Below are 23,197 nucleotides of genomic sequence, written 5' to 3' on the forward strand. Positions count from 1 at the left end.
TCCCTGGCCTCTGACAACTCCTCTTCCTCAAACAGCCCCTTCGGGCCCCCTGCTTGCTGTCCCCTCTACCCATGACACCTCCCCAAACCCCTGCTCGTCAACTCTTACCCCCAGGCCTCTCTTCCTCAGGAAGCTGTATACAGACCCATTCCACGCCCTCATGGCCCTCTCTACTTTGCTGCAACAGCTTTGGTCCCAATGTAGAATTTATCTAGAACTTTATTTTATATTGTTTCCTAAATCGTGAGCTTCATGAAATTACAGAAGCATCTGTCTTGCTCTTTTCGTGTGCCCCCTGCGTAGCACCTGGTGTGCAGTAGGTGCTCAATAAATGCTGACTCTGTCAATGAGTAAGTGACAAGATCCACCATCAGGCAGGAGCTACAGGAAGACAAATTTCAAACTCCTTCAAAGAACTTTCCAGCACATTAGGCTGGACATGAGTTTGAGCAAACTCCAGGAGATAATGAAGGACTGGGAAGCCTGGCGAGCTGCAGTCTGTGGGGTTTCAAAGAGTCGGACACGACTTAGTGACTGGACAACAACAAACGCTGTCCCAGTTTGCAATCGGCTACCTTGTGAGTTGCCCCCAGTGGCAGCACGCAAGCAGGGGCTGACTGGATATGGAGGTGAAGACGCCGACCTCTACAAGCACCTTCCAGTGTAGAGGTTCTGTCTCCTCTGTCACTTGAAAAGGGAGCCAGTAATTTGGGGACGAGGAGGAGCAGGAAGAAAGAAAACGTCCTCAGGATGGCAGGCCTGTTGCTCAGAAAACAGGACATTTATAGCTGGGGGTTTGGGTGGGACTGGGACTGGGCTCTGAAGCCCAGGCTCGTGGCTCCCCCTCCTGCCTTCTGCACCCACACCATCCCTAGGCACAAAGGACAGGAAGGACCCAGAACTCTGGGTCACCAGAGTTCCCAGCATCCCACATGGGGCTGTTCATGGCTCACAAAAATGTCTCTGTTGAGCCCGCTGCCAAGCCAAGACTGGCTACATAACTTCCAGGACCCAGTGCTAAGTGAAAACATAGGACCCCTGTTCAAAATGTGGATAAGAGTCTGCCTGCCGATGCAGGGGACGCAGGTTGGATCTCTGGTTCGGGAAGATTTCACATACCTCAGGGCAACTAAGCTTCACAGCTACTGAGCCCATGTGCTGCAAATACTGCAGCCCAGGCATCTACAGTGATGCTCCGAAATAAGAGAAGCCACTGCCTTGAGAACCCCACGCACCACAACCAGAGAGTAGCCCCTGCTCGCCCAAACTAGAGGAAGCACGCGCACAGCAACAAGGACTCAGCGCAGCCAAAAGTAAGAAAAAAACAATATAAAGTAAAATCTTTTTATGAAAAGAATTTCAAATATTACATGTTAACACACATATACGGAATCTAGAAAAATGGGCATAGATGAAACTGTCTGCAGAGCAGAAATAGAGACACAGACGTAAAGAACGAATGCACAAACACCAAGGTGGGGAAGGGATGGGCGGGAAGAATCGGGAGATCGGGGCTGACACAGATATACTACTTAGGTACAAAGTGGGGCTTCCACGTGTAACTAGATAACCAGTGAGAACTGCCTGTGTAGCACAGAGAACTCCACTCAGTGCTCTGCGGTGACCTAAATGAGAAGAAAATCCAAAAGAGAGACGATATATGTATACATATATAGCTGATTCACTTTGCTGATACAGCAGAAACTAACACAATATTGTAAAGCAACTATACTCCAATAAAAATTTTTCAAAGAAAGAATTCCATTGTGGAAGACCAACAACCACTAAAAAAAGAAAAGAGAATTTCAAACTGATGAAAGCAGAGCATTAAACCACGTATGGGGCCCTAAGGGCCTGCACATGTACCCAGTCCTCCCTGACCCCCCAGGAGGCTGCTGGCCTGTGGACCCCACCCCCGTCCTGCCTCCACCCGGAAGACCAAGAGAAGATATCAAACGGAGACCTCGCCACAATGCTGAAGCCAATCCAGCTCCTTAGACCACTCAGTTTAGATGTTTGTTGTCTTTTTTTATAAATATGAGCAGACAGAGAGGAACCACTAAGCAATAGAGGAAACTCTTCAAGGCAAAAGGGCAGGGCGGGGGCACTCAAAGGAGGCAGTCAGTGGAGCCAGCAAAACAAATGACTTCCCTGAAACAGGAGTTAAGAAAAATCATCCTAAAATGTGGAACTTTGCAAAGGAAGGGCAGCATTTCTGGCGATGTCATTTGCAGCATTATTTAACAAACCCATCTGAAGATTATTTCATTATCTGGGGGAACACACCTTGGTCTAATTCACTCTTTACAGTTAATTAAAGGTCTGGCTGCTATGAAATTACATGTGAACTTGGAGATATTGTAAGTGGTATTCTGCCCAATATAAAAAGATAACCCCAAAGGTTACAGTTTTATGACCCTATAAGGCCATTAACCAGCTTTGATTCTAAGCACCTCATATCCCCAGGTTTTTTTCCCATTGCCTGTTTTCCTGATTCTGATGATTACCATCCTGCTGATTCCTCATTAATGAGTCGGATAAATCTGTAATATACATGTTCCTTCTAAGATTTGTGTGAGGGTAATTTTTTTTAACTTTCTGGAAATTATACTTTGACTTCAGGATCAGTAAAGCCTAATTTGTATCTATGAAGAGATACGAGTGAATATTGCATCCATAAAAACAAGCTGCTCTGAAAAATAAGAAATTCAAGAGCAACAAGCGATCCTGAGAATTAAAAAGACACAGAGGAGATGAACACTTCCATTAGGGGCAGTAAATTGAGAAAAAGACATCGTTAGTGATTCAGAAGGCCAAGTCAAGGAATTCTCTCTTAGTACAGATTTCATCTGTACGAGAGGTGAACAGAACATGCAGAGAATAGAGAGAGAATGGAAATAACCACTTACTGGGAATTCTAGGAGAGAGCAGAGAAGAATGGCCAGTCACCAAAGAAGATACGGAATAATTTTTTTCTGACCTGAAGGATGCACAAGTCTTGAGTTCCAAAAGGCCCCACCGGAAGCGATCCTTCACTTAACACCTGTCCTTGTGAAATGTCTAAATTCTCAAGGTAAAGAGAAAATCTTCAAGCTTTTAGCAAAGAAAATGCAGGTTTCTCCCAACAAAGAAGAACCAGATCTATAGTGGCCTTGGCTGCAATATATGGTGTCGATTTGGATGGTACCACATGCAGGGTTCTGAGGGAGAAAAACTGTGACTCTAGAGCAGTGCAGAAGAAAACTGCCCTTCACCCACCAAGATCAAAGGGATATATGTGTGGACAGGCAAGACTGAAAAATGACACTATCCAAACACCTTTTCTTTTTATTGAGTTGGTCAAAAAGTTCTTTTGGGTTTTTTCTTAACATGTGATGGAAAAACCCAAATGAACTTTCTGGCCAATCCAATTAAAAAAAAAAAAAAAACTACTTAAGGATGTCCTCCAGCCAAACCAAGATGAGAATGAGAAGGAAGAATCTGACAGAGGGTGACACAGCTCCCACGTAGGGACCCAGTTTAACTTCTAATTTGGTCTAAATCATCGCTGATAATGTGGCTGTAGAGCTGAATACAGCTCTGAGGAAAGGATACTGTGACATTTTAAAGAACACCAGGGAGCAAACCACTGCCCTTCAGGACACATCTGCGGAATTCAGTGCATACATGGTGATACTGACTTCCCATCTCAGCCAGGTGCCTGGCCACCCTCCCTGCCACTTCTCGAGGGCATCACATATGTATGTTGGCACACACATGTATGCAAATGCACATGCTCTCATGGACACTGACACATGTACACACACACACACACTCGTGGGTCTCTAGCCTTTTTGTCCCCGCTTTTCACTTCTGCGATATTGACCATTACTGGGCATGGTTAACACCTGCCCATCTTCCAGCTCTTGTGTGTGCGTCACCTCCTCAGGCAAGTCGTCAAATCCCCAAGCTGCCAGTCTGGCCCAAAGATGCTCTCAGAGAATCATAACACTTTCCCAGAGCCCTGGGCTCAGCATGTGGCACGTTCACCCGTGTAGCTGCTAAATGCCTCTCTCCAGATGGTACTTGGGAAGGATAAAGTTTATGTCTAGATCTGCTGTCCTTCCTGCCCTGCATTGAAGACAGTGCTGACACTTAGTAGGAGCTCAGTCAACTGCTGACTGTTGGATTTATGTGTGGTTGGGCCTCTAGCCTGGTTTAACCCAGGAAAGGAAAGACAAGGCACAGAGCAGAGTCCAAGATGCTCCAAACAGGTTAAGTTGTCCCCTGACCTCTTTCTGACTATAGCTTAGGTCTTGGCAGAAATAACCACAGTTTGGAGTCAGACAGTAGAGTCCGTGTTGGATCTCTAACTTGCTGAGTGATCTAGGATGATAATAATAATAGCTCACATTTATTGGGTGCTCACTTTAATGGAGCTATCCTTTATTATACATTATCCCCATTTCACAGATGAGGAAACTCAGGTTTAGAGAGGTTAAGTGGCTTTTGTTAGGTCACAGTTAGTTAGAGTAAAACAGACCCAGTATCAGCTGACAGTGCAGGAAGACATACAGTTCACCAGAATGAGGAGGAAGGAATGTCTGTTTGTCCAGGCCATTAAGGAAAGGGACATCATTTCTTCCATCACAGGTGTCCAGGAGGAATCCAGACAATAACACACAGCTTTATCATTATTACCAAGAAGCCCCAGAGATTATTTACATGACGTCTGCATGCATCAGAGGCTAGGACCTGTCTGATATGGTCTACCTACCCTGCCATGACAATGAAGAAATCCAGTCGGTTCCATGTGTCCCCAAGGTAGCACTTCTTGCCAAAAATGCCCAGGGCCACCATCTTGAGCACCATCTCCATGGCAAAGAAGACAAAGATGAAGTCATCAAAGACCTGCAGGGGCAGGAGGAAGACAAGAAGCAAGGGACAGCGTGAGGTCCCGGAGCAGGACACAGGGTTGGAGCCACGGTGTGAGGGGGGAACATGGGCATGAACACGAGGGCCCAGGGAAAGACCTGGAAACATCTTCTCCTGGTCCGGGAGAAAACCTCAGAGATCCTTGTCCAAGGCATTCATTTCACAGATAAGGAGACTGAGGCCCAGAATGGGGGATGAGCTTGCCCAGGGTTTTCCAGCCCCTTCTAATTGTTCCCTAAAAGCAAGCACAATGAGAAGGGACCCAGATGGGAGCGGGCAAAGGGGGAGTCTCCTTAATAATTGCCATGCCCTGGGCTAGACCCTCACTCTGCATCCTCTCTTCAGTTCTCTCAGTGACCCCTTGAATGCTGTCATTTAACAGATGAGGAACCGGGAACTCACACTGCTTCAGAACCTCACCACAGTTCCCACAGCAGTGAAGGGAAGAAATGACACTCAGGTCTCTCTGACTCCGAAATGCACATGGAAGGGGCTTTCTCAAAACAGGCCTGACACCTGCCCTGGGCCCAGGTCCCCGTGCTGTCTTCCTCTGCTCAGAAACGAAGCCCCCAAATACAGCTGTCATCATGGGCTCAGTGAGTGTCTATTGCCCGAGGATGGGGCCTGTGTGGAATCCCTCTTTCCAGGATCAGTGAAGGTTAAAGACAATTCAGTTCAACAAATGGACACTGAGCACCTTCTCTGTGCAGCTCATAGGCTGGTGTTGGGGGCCCAGAGATGAATGCTCGCTAAATTCACCACCTGGTAGGGAAGCCAGTCTAGTACCCACTGAGGTTAATTGGTTCTAACTCCACCCAGGACCCTGGGGCCGGCCCAGGAGCTTGATACCCACTTGGACCCCAGACCACCTCAGAGATTCTAATTCTGCAGGTTTTGAATGGGTCAGGGGTCTGGATCTTGAACATGTACCCCCAAGGGAATCAGAGAAACTGGGCTGCTTGGGAACCTCTGAGTCCTGTGGGAACACAGCAAGCAGAGGGCATTTCCTCTCAGGAGGCCTCTGAGTTTCTCAGGGAGACAGAATTAGATGTTTCCACATCTGTAAAATGGGTATAAGCCTAACACCCTGCACTACTGGTGTAACACGTGCCACAGGGGCCAAAGGTCAGGCCTCCACCTGGGATCTCCGTGAGATGAGAACAGGAGAGGTCAAAGAGGCGGCTCCCAGCAGCATCAACATAGTGATGGAGCTCGGCCTTTATCCCGTGATCACTGGGAGTGAAGGGCAAGGCTTTCTGCAGGGAGCGTCAGGTCACTTTGTGCTTTACCGGGAAGGGCGGTGGGGATGGGGAAACCAGGAGGAAGTTGGTGGTGGGAGAAAAGGAGGGGCATGGACTAGGGCAGAGGCCTCGGGATAGAGAGGAGAGGATGGAAGGGAGAGAGGATGGAAGGGAGGCAGGTAGGACCAGATGGCAGTGAGGCAGACAGGATGAGCGGAGCGAGGGCAGGACCAGGAGTGAAGCGGTGGCTGGGCGGGGCGGGGCGGGGCCTGGCGGAGATGGGCGGGGCCTGGGGCGGGGCTGGCGGAGGGGGCGGGGCGGGGCAGCCGGCCTCACCTGCAGGATCTTGCAGCGCTCTGACAGGCAGTCCATGTCGTCGCAGGGCTGGTACATGCCGAGGGTCACGCAGTTCAGCAGGATCACCAGCATGCTGATACATTCAAACCACGTGCGCACCAAGTCAAGGACACAACAGCTGGGGGGCACTCCCCCACCACCAACACAGGTGTCCACCCCATTGCCCCCCAAGTGCCTCTCTGGTGGGTCAGTACCTATGTTTTCAAAGACCTTTTAAACAGCCTGCCCCGACCCGTCACAACAGACATGGCCAAACCCACCAGAGAACCTGAACCCCACCAAGCCACCACCTGCCAGGACGCCCTCCCCACCCCAACCTCTTTGCCCCAGCCTGAGTTCCCCCAGACCCACAGAGACCTGCCTGGGGGACCATCTCCAGACTCTCCCGGCCTCTCTATCTCTGACTTCTTTCCTCTGATTGTCACTGCCTCCCTTCTTTGACCATCCTTCCCCTCCCCTACCCATGCCCCCTCCATCTCTGCCCAAGCCCTGGAGCTGAACCCTACAGAGGGCCCGTCCAGCGTGGCTGAGGCTGGCCAGACACCCTGTACTTCTGTCCTCTCCTGTGGCTGGGTTACAGCTCATTGCCAGACTCCAGCAGGTCTGTGCCTGGGCTCCCCCAGGCCCCTGCATGAGTCAGGGTGGAGTTCAGCCTCCATAGGCCGGTCCAGGCAGAAAGGCTCCTGCAGCCAGCAGCCTGGGCAGGGCCTCAAGGGCATGTGCTTGGACACGGGTGAGTGGGCTTTCCAGGCCAGGCCACTCTCCTCTCTAACACCCTGCTCCTTCCTGGCTGGTTCCTGCTCAGTCTTAAACACAGCCCACTGATGTTCAGCCCCATCCCTCCCTCCCAAACCTAGAATCCTAGAACCAGAGGAGCCAGAACCCAGGAGGACCCGAGGGCCCGGGTCATTCACGGGTTAACTTGCTGACACACTCATTGTCTTTATCCAAGGCTAGAATCTACCTTCCAAGGGGACAGGGGGGTAGCATTCATGCCCTGACAGTGACAGGCTTCTAGGAGAAGCACAATAAATGTCTTTTGTGATTGAATAAACCTCTCTACGTGCAGCCCACTCTGACACCCAAAGATTCTTGAGTGTCCCCAAGTGAAAGTTCTGGCCCCTCAATTTCAAAGCCCTTTCTCTGAGCTCAGATACAGCTATGCCAGCCAGACTCTCAGCCAGACCCTACCCAGCGGCAGGGTGAGGATCTCCTGCCTAATGGAAGATTGACCTGGTTTCCTTGGCAACAGCCTCCCTCCCACCCTTGGTCCTTGCTCATCTTGGGATACTGCTTTCCCTCCTGCCTCCCTGTCAGACCCTCCTTGCCCCAACTCTGCTCCTTCCTGCCCCCTCAAACCTCTGCCACTCTCCCACAGCCTGTAATTAACTTCAGTCTTTGCCAGGGCCCCCTTCTAGCCTGAGCATCGCTCCAGCAGCAGCTTCATCATTAATTAACTTTTTTGAAGTTCAAACGTTCTAATTACCAGCAAACGTCCCCCATCCTCTTTGCCTTTTCCCCGTGACTGTCATGCTCTCTCTCTTTCCAGCCACCTCTTCTGCTCCCTCTGCCCTTCCTGCCAGCTTCAATTCAAAGTACACTTGGCAGGTATCTTCCAGGAGCCTGGCACTCCCACTTCTTCCTTACCAAGGCCCTGAGCAATGGAGATCAGCAGGCCCATTTCACAGATGAGGAAAACTGAGGCTTAAAGAAATGAGGCCCCTCTCCTAGCTCACACAGCTGGGAAGCGCCAGAGCTGAGATTCACACCAGACCTGCTCTCCTCTGTGATGCAGGGCTTGTCTCTGCCTGTGTCTTTCCTTGCCCTCCTCTGAGGCCTCAGTTCATCTTCAGCATCTCTCACCTAAGCCCTGTCCAGCCTCCCTGCTGGCTTCCAGCTCTGGTCTCTGCCCCTCCAATCTGCCCTGCACACAATCCCAAGGTGTTTGTTGTGTGGCCAATACTATCCAAGCTCTTTGCAAGTGTTATTGCATTTAATCCTCCAGCCCTATTACAAGCCCCAGTTACAAGTGAGGAAACAGAGTCACAAAAGGGAACACAATTTTGCCCAAGGACCCCAGCTGGAAAAAGGCAGAGCTGAGCTACAGAACCAGAGCCTGCTGTTCTTGTCCCATTTTGTCATCGCCAAATTAATCTGGCTGAAGCCCAATTCTGATTAGACCTCTCCACTATTCAAAAGCCTTTCAGAGGTGATGGGACGGTGGCTCCCATCACCCTCCCTAGCCTGACACCCACAGCCTCCTACACTCTGACCTCAGTGAACTCTTCTGGCCTTCCCTCTCACCAGCCTTGGCATGCACTGAACTTCTTGCTGTCCCCAAGCATACCATTGGCATGGGGTATGCATGCATACCTTTCGACCAACATGCATATCTTTCTACCAACTTTACCAGTGAACTCCTACTCATCCTTCACAGCCCAGATCATCTGTCACCTCTTCTGGAAGCTTTCCTGAAGCACCTTTCCCCACTCACCTAGGGGTGGCCTCCTTCCCGAAGTGCTCCCCACCCACCTGGTCTAGCTCATATCGTGTTAATGAACTTGGCAGTAGTCATGACTACTGCCTGCCAGGCCCCTAGGGACATGGCCCTAACCCTCAGCACAGCCCACAGGGAGCAGATGGAAAAACAGCCTGGAGAGCTGGGGTGACCTGGCCAAGGTCACAGTCAGTGAGTTGCCTGAACTGTCTGACTTAGCAGTGCCAGAGCCGCTGCCACAGGGCCGCCTCTGGTGCACGTCCCTCGAAAGGGGCAGATGGAGCGGCTTTCACCTCTAGATGGCTCAGCTTCAGGGATGGACAGTCTCAGCCCTGCCCCAAGGCACTCAGGGAAATCCCAGATGGCAGGGCTGGGCCCTTTCCAGGAGCCCGCGAGGCTCAGAAGTCAGACCAGAGCTGGCATCGCTGTCCGCGGTTCCTGACACACTCCCCACTGGCTCGGGGATCAAAGGCATGAGCCCTCCTTGAAGTTAAACCAGACCACGTGGCGCGGGGAAGGAGAGTGGTGGAAGGAGTGAAGGTCCTGGGCTGAGCAATTTGGTGGCCTGGCCCAGCGCCCAGAGCTGCCATCATTAGTCACAAGCACCGGGGAATTCTGAAAGCCGTCAAGCAGAGCTCCGGGCCTCTGGGACAGTGCAAGGGACGACGGAGGCCCAGAGAGGGTGGTACAGGATTTCTGGGTAACAGGGCAGACCGGGGCCCGGATGCCAGCTCCACGAGGGCCTCCCATGGCGAAGCTCAGGGCCCCTGCCTGGCACCTGTGGTTAGGACCCTGCCAACTTGCCCACTTGGCCACCCAGACCCTCACGCCTCTCCAGGTGACCTTTGCCACGGAACAACCCCATCCCAGGCCTCAGAGAGCCCCTGATCCCATCCCCCACTGCACAGAGGGGACACAGAGGGGCAGAGAGCATCCCAGGGACACGATGACCCTGGAGCAGAAGTGACCCTCAGACAAGAGACTCCCCAGCCACAGGGTGCCTGAGCCACGGCTGGGTTCCTGACCCCACCAAAACCCCACGTGTCCCAGACGTCCAGGCTCTGTGTGTGTAGCAGCCACTCGGCCCAGGTCTCCAACCCGCCTCCTACCTCCACCCCCACCCCCATCTCAGCTCCAGCTCTGGGCAACCCCACCTGGGGAGCCGGCCCTCCTCCCAGCATCCCCTGCTCTGCTCACAGTGCCTCCCATGGTCCTGAGAACTAGGGCATCAGAGCCCAGCAGTGAACTAATGTGCACCTATTGAGCGCCTGCTCTGTACCAGGCCCCAGGTTAACAACAAAGATAAAGGTAATGATGGCAAATGCATCTCAAGTGTTCTTGAGTACTTGTTTGCCAAGGAGTTTTCGAATCAAGGGCTTCGCTGGTGGCTCAGATGGTAAAAAATCTGCCTACAATGCAAGAGACCCAGGTTCGATGCTTGGGTTGGGAAGATCCCCTGGAGAAAGGGAATGGCTACCCGCTCCAGAATTCTTGCCTGGAGAATCCTATGGACAGAGGAACCTGATGGGCTATAGTACCTGGGGTCCCAAAGAGTTGGACATGACTGAGCGAATAACACTTTTCACTTTTCTAATGAAATAGCAGGTATTAATAATATGTCATTTAAACCCTACAGTAAACGCATGAGGAAGGGAGGCCAGAGGCCCCTGAACACAGAACCCATGTAACCATGGACGAGGACCGGGGCTTGTCATGTATGTGCAACAGGGAAGCCCCTGTCCTTGTCCATCTCTTCTATAACAGGGTCCAGGGTTTCCCATTCTTTGGCTTTGGGGCAAAAAAGAAAAAAAAAAAAAAAAAAAAGCCACCTCACCAGCAAAGGACTGAGAATCTCAGACTGGTGTTATCTGCTGACTACTTAATATGACCTTGAGTAAGGACAAGAGATGCAATCACAAACCCTTTAGACCATGGCAGCCTCCCAAGGGCTGGACCTTCACTCACAGGCTTTAAATACAATCAATCAACAACTTGGAGGGTCGCCCTTCACCTTCAGCCGAGTCCACTCAACTGGCGAGTGTTGTTACCCCATTTTACAGATGAGGAAACTGAGGCACCAGCACTGGCTCCAGGGCTCCAGCCACAGCCACCTAGGGTCACGTAGCAAACTCAGGATTTGAACATGCTTCTCCTGACTCCAAACACCCTGTTCTCAGCCATGTGCTGTGGCCTAAGGTAACAGGGCCGGGACTGGCACATGCTCAGTGGAATATTTGCTTTTCCCTTTTTGACTGGGAAGGAAGGAGATGGTGCAGGAGAGGGTGGGAGGGGAAGCCAGCGAGGAGAGGGTGCCAGCCTCAAAGTCCCCAGCAAAAGCTGAGCCAGACCAGGACCATCTCCACTCCATGGCTGGCTGCTGTCTTAAGAAGATGGGGTGTGATCTGGCAGGACAGGGCCACCAGCGAAGCTATGACGCCAGGGGGCCCCTCAAACCTGCCACTTCCCAAAGAGAAGAGTGACTGGCTGGGCAGTGTCCAGAGCCCGACCAGGCCCCTCAGGGCAGCCTCCTCTCCAGGAGCCTGCGTGGTTACCATGACAACCACCACCCTCTATCCTGCCGGCTCCGCTGACAGTCATGGTTTCTGCAGTTCCGGGGGGCTCTGGGAGGGTGGGCAGGGGATGGGAGTGCTCGGTGTGGCTGGGGCAGCCAAGTTTGTTTTTATTTTTGTCAAATCTGAAATCAGATTCATTTCCCGGCGTGCACTTCGGTTGTCTAAATAAATCAAGTGGAGGAAGCGGGCTGGAAGCTTCACCCTCCTGGACCAGGGAGGCAGGGAAGGTGGGCCTGCCCCTATACAGAGCTCCCTCCTCTGTCTGTCCCCAGGGCATCCAAGGATAGGCACCCAGGCTTCGGGCCTTCATAGACCAGGGCCTGAGTTTCCAGATCCTTGTTCTTGGGCCAGCTCTGTGCTCCTCCAAGGCCAGGTTCACAAGCATCCATGGAGCACCTACTGAATACCTGGCCTGTGCATCAGTGTACTGAGATGAGCCAGGCTGGAGGTGCCCAGAGTGCTTACCTCTTCTAGGACCCACCGTGGTATGAGGCCATGTAGTATGCACTGTACTAGAAGTGGCTACCATTTTGAATGTCAGCTATGCTGCAGGCCCTGGGCTTTAAAGAGGATATCCATTCACTTACTCACTCATTCATTCGACTTATCTTTATGAGCCACAACCACTCTGGAAAGCTGCTTGGCAGCATTTATTAAAACTAAACAGAGGGCTTCTCTGGGGAATCCAGTGGTCAAGAACCTGCCTGCTAATACAGGGGACATGGGCTCAATTCTTAGTCCAGGAAGGTTCCACATGCCACAGGGTAACTAAGCCGTGTGCCACAAACTACTGAGCCCTCACTCTCGAGCCCATCAGCCACAACTCCTGCACCCATGAGCCACAACTACAGAAGCCTGAGCACCCTAGAGCCTGTGCTCCGCAACAAGAGAAGCCACCGCAATGAGAAGCCCAGGCACCATAACTAGAGAGTAGCCCCGACTCTCCGCAACTAGAGAAAGCCCTGAGCAGCAATGAAGACCAGGTACAGCCAAAATTTAAATAAATAAAAATTTTTTTAAAAAGAAGGGTGACTTTAAACAAGCCCATGCTAGAATCCAGCTGTGCCACTCTTGGGTCCATATCCCCCAGAGAAATGCCCAAATAAGTCCACAAAAAGGCACGTGTTACCCTTAACAGTCCAAACTTGGGAACAATCTAAGTGTCCATCAACAAGAGAACGAGTCGGGCGGAGATTTCAACTGGAGATGATTTGGGCCCCCGGGGGGACATGCGGCCATGTCTGGAGACGTTTTGGTTGTCAAAACTGGGTTTTGAAGGATGTTCTTGGCATCTGGTGGATGGAGACCAAGGATGCTGCTCAACACACCACAATGCACAGGGCAGCCCCATCACAAAGAATTCTCCAGCCTGAAATGCCCACAGTGCCAAGGCTGAGAAACTGCGACACATTCCTTTGATGGAACACTACTCAGTGATCTAAAAGAACAAACTACCACAGCAGCATGGATGGGGCAGCCAGACCTAATGCTGGTGACAGGAGCCAGAAGAGCAAAGAGCGCCCAAGTTCAACTATATGAAGTGAAAACCCAGGCAAAGCGAAGCAACAGTGAAAGAGGTCAGAAGGGCAGTAACTAGAGGAGAGAGAGTTCATCGCGGGTGGGGTGAGGGAGCTTGCAGGGGCTGGAGATGTTCTTCTTGGATGGAGTGAGGTCACAGGAGTGTGTTTACATGGAAAAATGCCTTAAGCTGGACATTAAGATTTGTGAGCTCTATTGCATGCACATTCTATCACAATAAAAAGTGTAACAAAAAATGATGCTGAGCTACAGCTATAGGGAGATATAAAATGCAGCAATTAAAAAGCCACAACCCCTGCTGGGGCACTGGCTGTCATGGACCCCCCCAGAAGACCTTCACCACAACCCTGCAAAGGAGGGGTGTTACCCCTGTTTCACAGACTTGCCCAAGGCCACAGCAAGGGACAGAATGGGGATCCGAACCTTGCAGCATTTTGTCTTCATTTAAGAATTTCTTCTGTCCAAGCCTATGGCAGCCTTGGAAGATGGGCATGGCAGGCATCATTCCACCCACTTTACAGATATGAAAATGAAGGACTTCACTAGCGGTTCAGTGGTTAAGACTCCCCACTTCCACTGCAAAGGGCATGGGTTTGATCCCTGGTTAGGGAACTAAGATCTCACATCCCACATGCCTCATGGCATGGCCCAAAAAAAGAAAGAAAATGAAGGTTCAGAGATGGCAAGATTTGCCCAAGGGGACACAGTGGTTCAGCTGAGACAGAAAATTGTTCCATAAAGTGAATGGACCCGCTGGGCAGATGGTCCTTGTCCTCTTTCCACTTACATGCCTCTAGTGACAGGGAGCTCCCCACATGACACACAGCCCTTCCCCGGGCTGACTGGTTCTAGTTATAAGCTATGGAGGTTCAGTGGGCTGAGATCCCTTAGAAAGAGTGTTGCTGCCCCCAAGCCCACTTCTTAGAGTCTCTGTAATTTGACAACTCATTGAATTTGGCCAAAGTCTTTGATTCCCAGATGCCCAGCAGGCCTCTGTGCCCAGTGCAGACAACCGGAGTGGGGGAGGCAGTGGCGAGGAAACCGGGGCTGCCAGCTTGGAAGGAAACCGGGGTGGATGGTCCATGGGAAGGAAGCTCCAGCCAAGGAGACTCACCAGACACTGCATTTCAGCCACTGCTGAAAAGAAGGGCAGGGAAGGACCCAGGGGACCAGGGTCCCACTGTCTGCAAGCCGATCTAGCTTCAGGAGCCTGTCCACAAAGAAGGTGTACCTGCAGGGGAGCCTCTTGGAGTCCTAGGCAGGGGGTGTGGAGGCCTCCCCTGGGCCCTTACAGAACCTCAGGTGTGCCCCTGACAACAGTGTGGTTCTGCCCCAGCTTCCTGCCCCCCACCCAGGCTGTGCTCTCCAAGGGCAGCACACATCCAACCTTCTCAGAGGCCCACCTGGAGCAGCAGCTCGGGGCATCTACAGCCTCGGGGACGTGTGAGGTGCCCGTCACTTGGAGGCATCAAGGACGCTAAAGAGGGATTTCTGTGTTGAAGGGATCTGCAGCCCGCCTCCCCACCTCAAACACCCCCTCTTCTCCTTTCTAACATCCATCACTCACTAATCTATATTCAGCCCCTCTTCACTGAGCCCCCGCCCCCCCTCTGTCTGGCCCACAGTGACCCTGGAAACCCTGAATGAAGATGACATGGTCCCTGCCCTGCAGAAGCCATGAGCAAACACTAACGGAGATGCAGTTGGACAGGGTGAGGGCTGAACAGAGGGTGATGACGCTCTTCCTTGGCTTCCTGGGGGCCTATCCCCCACCACACGACTTCTTTGCCTGCCCCTGACCACACATGTGTTCATGTTCACATGTGCATTCCCACGGAGCCCCACAGCCCCTCCCACACTTACACACGCCAAAGTGTGTGCACCGCAGCCTCCACACCCCCGGGGCAGCCGCACTGGGCCCGGCCAACCCACTCTCTCCCCGCACCAGCAACTCTTAAAGCATTTCTGTACCTCCTGGGGAAGTTCATGAACCCTTTGTCAGAATACTGTTTTTAAGTGCATAATTTTTTTTTTTAAAGAAGGCTTAGTATTAGAAAGGAAGGAAGCCAGTTATGTTAAAACAGTTGTCAAAATATTTTTTAGAAAAACAAATTTGTGATGGAGAACTCTGTGTGCTTCGTTATCAACACAATGAATAACCAAAGCCAGGGGCGGGTCTGAGCCTGTGCGCCTGGGAAACAGGGGAGAATGACAATGACATTCCCAGAGCTCTACAAGGAACCATGATGTGGCTCAAAAATACCGGTGACTGCTGCTGGTGACAGTCACAGAACTGCCGGTGACCCATTGTGCTCGGTTGCCTCTGTTAGTAATACAAAGAAATGCTACATTTCAGTCGGAAGTCAGTGAAACCAAACATGCAGCTTGTCCCGATTAAAGCTGATGAAACTCAGTTTAAGACCCTTGTTCCAGAAACTCCTGCTGGGCGCTGGGGACACCACCAACCCCTGGACAGACCCTCATCCTGCTTGGTAGACCTCACCCTTTAAATGTTGGCCTTTCTCAGGCTCACCAGCCCCCTGAGATTCCCTCTCCATCCACCAAATCCACACCCAGACCCACTCCCACAGCCTCGATGACCTGCCCTGGACTGACAGGTCCAGAGTCTATCCCAGCCACAGGCTCACTTCGATGAACGAGCCTCCCAAGCACTGCTCTGGGATGTCCCAGGGAACCTCAAAGTCATCATGTCCAAAATGGGATAGGCCATCCTCTCTGCAGACCACCAAACTCCCCCCTGAACTTCCCACCCCATGAACAATGACCCCAACCACCACCAATCCTGCAAGCCATCCCCTTGCAGGGAGGCTAGAACCCCTCAGAGCCCTCCTTCCCCTTACCCCTGACATCCATCTCAAAGACCTGTCCATCTCACCCCCTAAATCTCTCCTCTCCATCCTCCCTCTGCACCCTACTGCCCCAGGCAAGCCTCGCTCTCTCACTCCTAAGTCCATGAACAGCCTGCTCCTCCTGCAGCCCTGCCTTCTCTGACACACACTCCACATAGCAGTCCAAGGGTTCCTCCAAAACCAAAAGCCTCCCAAGGCTCCCCACTGCCTTCCAGAGAATTTCCAGATTCCTTGGCTCTGCGTTCCATTGTGTAAGAGCTCTTGGCCAGCCTCCTCTATGTCTGTATAACCTCCACCTCCAACCTTGTTAACTAGGATGTGATTCGCTGAAAGCTTTGCTGCACACCTACTATGTGCAGCATAGGGCTGAGGGTCAAGGCTAAAGAAGAGACATGCATTAATGGAACACAGAGCCTGCCCTCAAGGAGCTCACAGTTTAGCAGAAAGTGAGAATAAGAAGTCAGGTATAAGAGGTCTTGCCAGTGCTACAAGGAGAGAGTGATGGTGCCCAACAGAGGTTTGGGCTGGGTATTCTGCATTTGCCAAATAAGTGAATGGACAGATGGGTTGATAGATGGGTAGGTAGGAGGGTGAGAGGGAGGCCTTCATGTAGTTGATTGAATGGGTAGATGATTGGGAAGGTGGGTAGATAAATGCACAGATGTAAGGATTGAGTGAATAGATGGGTGGGTGTGCAGATAAACAGATGAAGAAATGGATGAATGGATAGATGGGTGGATGGATGGATGAGTGGGTTGGGGAGTGGCTGGATGAATTGATGCATGAAGCAAAGGAAGGCGGGTGGGGAGATGGGTGGGTGGAAAGAGGGGGGTGATTGAGAATGTGACTCCTAGTAAATGGCAGCTCCAGGACTCAAACTCAAGTCTAGGAGACCACAAGAAACCCTGCCAGCTGGGACTCTGCACCGTCCTCCACTTCCCTGTCAGTGATTGTCCTCAGCTTCCCTCCATCTCAGCCTTCCTCCTCACAAGACCCTCAGCTCCATGCTTTCCACACTTTCGGAGCTTCAGGAGATCTCAGGGACCTTCTGAGCCTCCGCACTGTTGACATCTAGGGATGGAGAACCTTTTGTTGTAGGCTGCCCTGTGCGTGGCAGGATGTCTGACCTTTACCCACTGGCAACCAGTAGCACATGCTGACGCTGGGAAAGATAGAAGGCAAAAGAAGAAAGAAGTGGCAGAGGATGAGATGTTTAGATAGCATCCCTGACTCAATGGACATGAATTCGAGCAAACTCTGAGAGATACTGGAGGACAAAGGAGGCTGATGTGCTGCAGTCCATGAATGGGGTCAGAAAGAGTCAGACACGACTTAGCGACTGAAAGACAAGGCCCACTAGCACACCCTCCCCGGGCTGTGACAACCAACAGTGTCTGCAGACGTTGCCAAATACCGTGGGCAAAATCACCCCCAACTGAAAATCACGGTTGATACGGCTCAACCCTTTCCTCAGTGCTGTTCGGTTTGGTTTGGTTTTTGGAAATTGAGACGAAGACAGGAGGAGTGACCACCTGAGGTCACAGGGCTTGTACATGGGCTGGGTCTCTTCCCCTAGCCCAGCCCCCGATATTCATACAGAATCTCACAGTCAGCCAAGCCTTCTCCTTCTGCTTTCTCATCTATGTACAGGAGCCAGAGAGAAATGGGAGCCCAGAGAGGTCAAGTGGCTTGCTCAGCACCACACAGCAGTCAGCAGCAGAGTCAGGATTTGAACTTGCGGGGAGACAGGGGACGCAGGACTCCCCAGGGCAGCTGGGGACGGAAACGTGGATGGCGGCCCCATAGGAGAGCTGGAGAGAGATGAGCAGGAAGACCTTCTAGCTGATTAAAAAGACATATCGATTCCTCTCCCAGGGAAACAAACGGAGCCATTTGTCTCCCAACAGGACCGCGAGGCAGTCTGAGGGAGGCGACAGGTCAAAGTCGGCTTCTGACACGAAGCTGCAGCCCAGGCATGACTGACGAGTAAAAATCCAATCTTGTTTTAAATGCCCTAGGGGGGGTTGACTCTTCATTAGCCAGCCAGCCCTCCTTCTAATCCACCCGCTCTATATCAATCACAACAAGGCTTCCCAGCTGGGCTCACCTCGGCTTCGAGGGGCTGGCGACACAGGCCCAGACACCCCCCCCAAGGCCCTTCAGCCATCGCCAGGCTGGGTGGTCTGGACAAGCCCCTCCCCTCTCTGAGCCTCGGCTGTCGAATGGGAAATCGTGAGAGGGGCCTGAGCTGCACCCAGCACATGGGAGGCCCTGAGGGATCACCAGCGTCCTCTCTGGCACAGCCTTCCAGAATCTAGACCCCAAATGTCCCTCCTGCTCAGACCCCATTCCTCTGGTCTCCCAGCCCAGACCCCAGACTGATGTCAGCGACCTTGGTGACCCCCAGCTTGACTCAGACCCTCTGACCAGGTTGTTTCCTCCACTGGGATATCACGCCCTGTCCCCCTCTTCTCCCCATCGAAGTCTCTCCTGCCCCACTCCTTATCCACGGAGGGTTCCTGCGGCTTGCCGGTCAGAACGGACTGACCAGCCTCTCGGTGCCCACAGCCCACTCAGGGTCCCTCTGCCCAGGCTTTACCCCGTTTTCCTTCACTGGAGTATGATCTAGGTGTGGCTTTGCCTCCCCCATCAGATTGGGGTCTCCTGGGGGCCAAGGCTGGGTGCCAGGCCTGGTACACCGTGGCCCCACCCAACATGGCTGAACAGCCCTCCACCCTGTCTAGGACAGTGTCCAACACTACTGAAGCTCGGCTTCGTTAAATACTTGTTGAATCCATCAATCGACTGATCTATATCGATTATAGGTGCTTCCTGCTTGGTCTCCAGACCTTAGTCTCTCTCCCTCAAGCACCTGCCATTCTGCTCCAGGAGGAACCATTCTAATAAATGAAATTACACATGCCCTATCCCTGCTGGACATCCTTCAGTGGTTCCCCAGTGCCCACAAGATGGAGAGTAGGCTCTAACCTGGCATTTCATACCCTGCTCTCCCGCCCCACCTCACACCGCTCCAGCCACACTAAACTCCTCCCTGTTCCCTACACTAGTCCCCCTGCCCTAAAACACCGTTTCTCAGCTGCCCTCCTGGAAAACTCCTACTCATGTAGCAAAACCCAGCCAAATGTCCCCTCCTCCAGGTAGGCTACACCAACCCTCCTAGGCTGGGTCGGAGCAGCTGCCACACCTGTAGCTCTGCTTATATAGACATCTCCAGGTGACAGTACCTGAGACAGCCCTGTGGGTCGGGCTCTCTCTGGCCCAGCCAGGCTCCTCTGACTGGCCGTCAGGTCCACCCTGCTGACCAATGAGTGCGCGGCATCCACTCTGACCACCATGCGCATCCCCAGGGCACAGCTTGGTGCTGACTTGTACTTCTGAGAAAAACAACCTTCTCTACGCCAGATGGAGGGAAACGGACAATTTCCCAGACATGTGCTGCTTCTTCCAGCAACACTTGCCATCCGTCTGGACGTTCCCTTTGGGCCAGGGCTGAAGGAGGAGGGGATACCCTCCCCGAAAGAACCCCTTCCCCAGCCACAAGCAGACCCTGGCCTGAGAGTCCTGGGCTCCGCTCTGTGCTGGCTTTGTCCAGTACTCAACATGTGCCCTCGGGCAGGTCAGGCTCCCTTCCTCAGCCTCAGGCTTCCCAGCTGTAGAATGGGGAGCTAGCAGACTTCTGGCCTTGGCACTCTCAGCTCGGGAGGACCTGAGAGTTATCTGGGAGCTCATGGCGAGCGGGAAGGTACTTTGTAAACTGGAAAGTGATGAGACACCTGTGCGTTGGAGACAGAGTCAAGTGAGAGCCACGGGCCCAGCCCTCTGGGACCCCACTGGAGGAGGAGGATACAAGGCTAGCCACCAACAATCCCCCAAGGCGGGAGGCTAGGGAAGGGCTGCAGGAGGCTAGAGAGGAAAAAGCTGAGATTCCGGAAAACTTCCTGCAGGTGGTGGCCAGGAAGCTGGTGCTGGTGGGGCTGGCAGGATTTGGCACCATGGAGACTGGGGGAGAGGGTGTCTCGGGGGGCAGACCCAGCGTAAGCAAAGACGGGCGGGCAGGGGTGTCAGGAAACACCAGCAGCGTGTTTGGGCTTCAGGATAGAGTGTGTGAAGGGAAACAGCAGAAAGGCGGCTGGAGGCCAACCAGGTGGATGGTGGAAGGCCCCGAATCCAGGCTAAGTGAGACTATTCTGGGGGTGAGAGACCCGCTGAAGGTTTCTGAGGGAGGAATGAATAAGCAAACAAATGGAAGAAGGCAGCGAGGGAGGGAGGGAGGGAACAGCACTTGACTGATGACAAACCACGTCCACGCTGGGAGCCCAGGACCCCCTGAGGATGAAGGCAACTGGGGAGGAGAGGGGTGCAGGAAAGAGGCACTCATCGGAGGGCACTACGCTCTGGGCTCCTGGTTGGGGATTCTCTCCACCGTACGGGAAAGAGGAAGGAGGAAGGTGCCAGCTGTCAGTGGGGCAGGAGGGGTGAGATCCCAGCGGCCACCTGTTTAGACAGGAAGAGGTAGAGGAATACAGGCCCAGATTTCCCAATGGCCCTGACCCAGGGAAAGGGCTCAGGACAGGAGGGGTGGGGGTTAGATTAAGGAGGACTTCCTGACAGTCAGTTGAGAGCCTCAGAAGGCCCAAAAGGTACTTATCAATTGGCCCCAGGCCCCGTCTGATGCACCAGAGAGGTAGCCCACCAGAGGCAGGGGGATGGACTAAATGACCAGAGCAGAGGCAGCAGGGCGATGGGAGGGTGGTGATGCCCCATTTCTCTTCCCGTGGCGAGGGCTTTCCAGGCCTCTCCCCCTCAGCCCCCAAACTTCATGCCCTCCCTCCACCCTGCAGGAGTCGGCACCTCTCTCAGCCCAGCCCACAGGCTTCTCAGACATGGGACCCAGCTGCCCACCGACCTTGAGAACCCTTGTCCTGAGCTAGGTCACCCAAGTCACCCCGGGTGGCTCCCTGTCAGCTCCATCATCAGCTCCATGGTACACACAGCTGCTACCCCACACTTAACAGTTTGCCTGGTCAATGCTTGCCCTGGAATTCTCACTGGAACCCCTGATATTCCCAAATGGGGGTCGCTGAAGTTCCCATTTCACAGATGAGCAAACTGAGGCTCAGCAAAGACAAAGGCCCCTTGGCCAAGAAGGTCATCATTCATGCTCAACCAAGCTACAGTCCCTGAGGTCACCTCTGTGTCCTTCCAACACCAACCCCAAAGCAGCCATGCCTCCACTCGGACCCCCCCTTTCCAGCCCCACCAGCACCCTCAGCCACCAGCCTTGCCAGATGCCCTCTCATGATGGTCTGACTGGCATCTCTCCAAGAGAGCCAGAGTGACCCTCCCCTACACAAAAAGGCCATAGTTGGCCTCTGTATGAACCTGGTACATGGCAGGCACTCAGCAAAGGCTTGCCGACCCAGCTCATGAATGGGTGAGTAAAGGACGGATGAACAAGAGCCCATTCGCTCACCTCAGCAAATTCACTGAACCCTCACAGCGAACAGCACAAGGCTTGACACCGCAGGGCTGTGATAAGAAAATGGACCCTGTCTCTTCCTGCCCCATGATGACCCAGGTCAGAGAGTCTGCAAGGTGGCAGGGGTCTCAGGCAGGTGGGCTTCAATGCAAGAGCGCCCACAGACCCCCAGTCCTAGCAGCAGAGCCAGGCAGGGCACCAGAAGCAAACAGAAGTGGGATGGAGGAGCAGATGAGAACCAGGACCACAGCCACGGGTGCACCCGCCCACCAGGAGCACGGAGCCCCATCCCCGCACACCATGGGGACATTTCCTGACAAAGCCAGCAGGGAAATGGGCACCCCAGGCGGCCCCTCCTGACCTCACTGCCCGAGTCTCCCCATCCTGCAGACAGGGAGACTGAGGGCAAAAGAGGGGAAGTGACTTGCCCAAGGTCACTGGTAGCTGGTGTCTCCCGCCCTCCCCGCTGCCCAGCAGAGAGGCAACCTTCACAGCCGACTGGCTCCCACCACGCATGGCTGGTTCACACGGCGGCAGCAGAAGCGCTGGCTCACCGCAGGCTGGCACACGGGGAGGCAGGGGGCTGCGAACTCCTCCAGGGGGGTGGCCCCTGTCAGGGCACAGTGAGGTGGCTGCTGAAGGTAGACGCTGGAACCCAGGAAGACCCTCACCCAGCAGCCCGGAACTGCAAAGCAAACATCCTCGCTCTGGTGGAGTGTGGAGAACCCTGTCTCCATCCTCCGAAGGTGGCAGCCGTGTCCTGGATAAAAGCTAAGCCTGGGGAATTCAGAGATATTGAGGTTTTCGTGCTAGCTTTACCACATCCTGGCTGTGCAACCTGGATAAAAGTTAGTCAGCCTCTCTGAGCATCACTTTCCCCATGTGTAAATGGGGCTCTGACAGCACCTACCTCCTGGGGCGTGGTTATAAGGGTTAAAAGGTGATAATGCAGGCAAAGCATTCAGCACAGTTTAAGTGCCTGCTGTTGTTATTATCACCGCCCCCCCTCCCCCAACCCCACCTCTGGGCTGGACACATGGCTGGGTGCTTTGCAAGAATCATCTCTAATCGTCTTTAATTGTCCCATCACAGAGATGAGAAAACTAAGGCTCAGTGAAAGGAAACTAGAGCGCATATAACCCACCACTGGCCGTTCTCCCACATGCCGCGGGTGACATGCCTAGGAAAGGTTCTCAAAGTCTAATCGAGGGTGGAAAATGGGTTTCAAACTGATAAGTCATGCTGCCAAGGGTGCCCTGCTGGAGGACGCTGTGATCGATTAGCAATGTCTGCACGGATGAGGGCATGGGTATCAGCATGGTAACTGGCACAAATCTACCTAAATCACAGAGATAGAATCTGATTTTCCCTGGAAACAATGCCCTCTGAAGGCATTATGTTCTATCGAAAGACATGATGCCCAGTGTCTTGTTGAATCTACCACGAGCAGTGTTTACTCAGCTGTAAGTGAGGGCCCTGATCACTTTTGAGCACAGGTAATAAGAGTGATAACCACATGCGAGGTTTTCTAGGTTACGAAGATTTGCTTTCCCATGTGCTAGTTATGTACTGCTTTGGTCTTCAACACAATCCAGTAAAATGGATAAATATCACCTCTGTTTAACAGATGGAGAAACGGGGGCTCAGAGAGGTTAAGAAATCAGCTTGTGGTCACACAGCAAATAACAGGCAGAACCAGCCCATGG

General features: G+C 52.9%; 1 protein-coding gene across 1 annotated transcript in view; it reads right to left on the minus strand.

Annotated features, from left to right (window-relative positions):
- CACNA1I (calcium voltage-gated channel subunit alpha1 I) overlaps window positions 1-23,197 on the minus strand; it is a 106,732-nt gene that overhangs the window by 81,233 nt on the left and 2,302 nt on the right. The window contains exons 2-3 of the mRNA XM_061124040.1: window positions 6,492-6,603; window positions 4,757-4,890 (exon numbers count right to left, since the gene is read on the minus strand). Coding sequence (XP_060980023.1) covers window positions 4,757-4,890; window positions 6,492-6,603 — 246 coding nt within the window. The remainder of the gene's footprint in view (window positions 1-4,756; window positions 4,891-6,491; window positions 6,604-23,197) is intronic.

Source organism: Dama dama, chromosome 22 (genome assembly GCF_033118175.1).
Source record: "Dama dama isolate Ldn47 chromosome 22, ASM3311817v1, whole genome shotgun sequence".
Classification (NCBI taxonomy): Eukaryota; Metazoa; Chordata; class Mammalia; order Artiodactyla; family Cervidae; genus Dama; species Dama dama.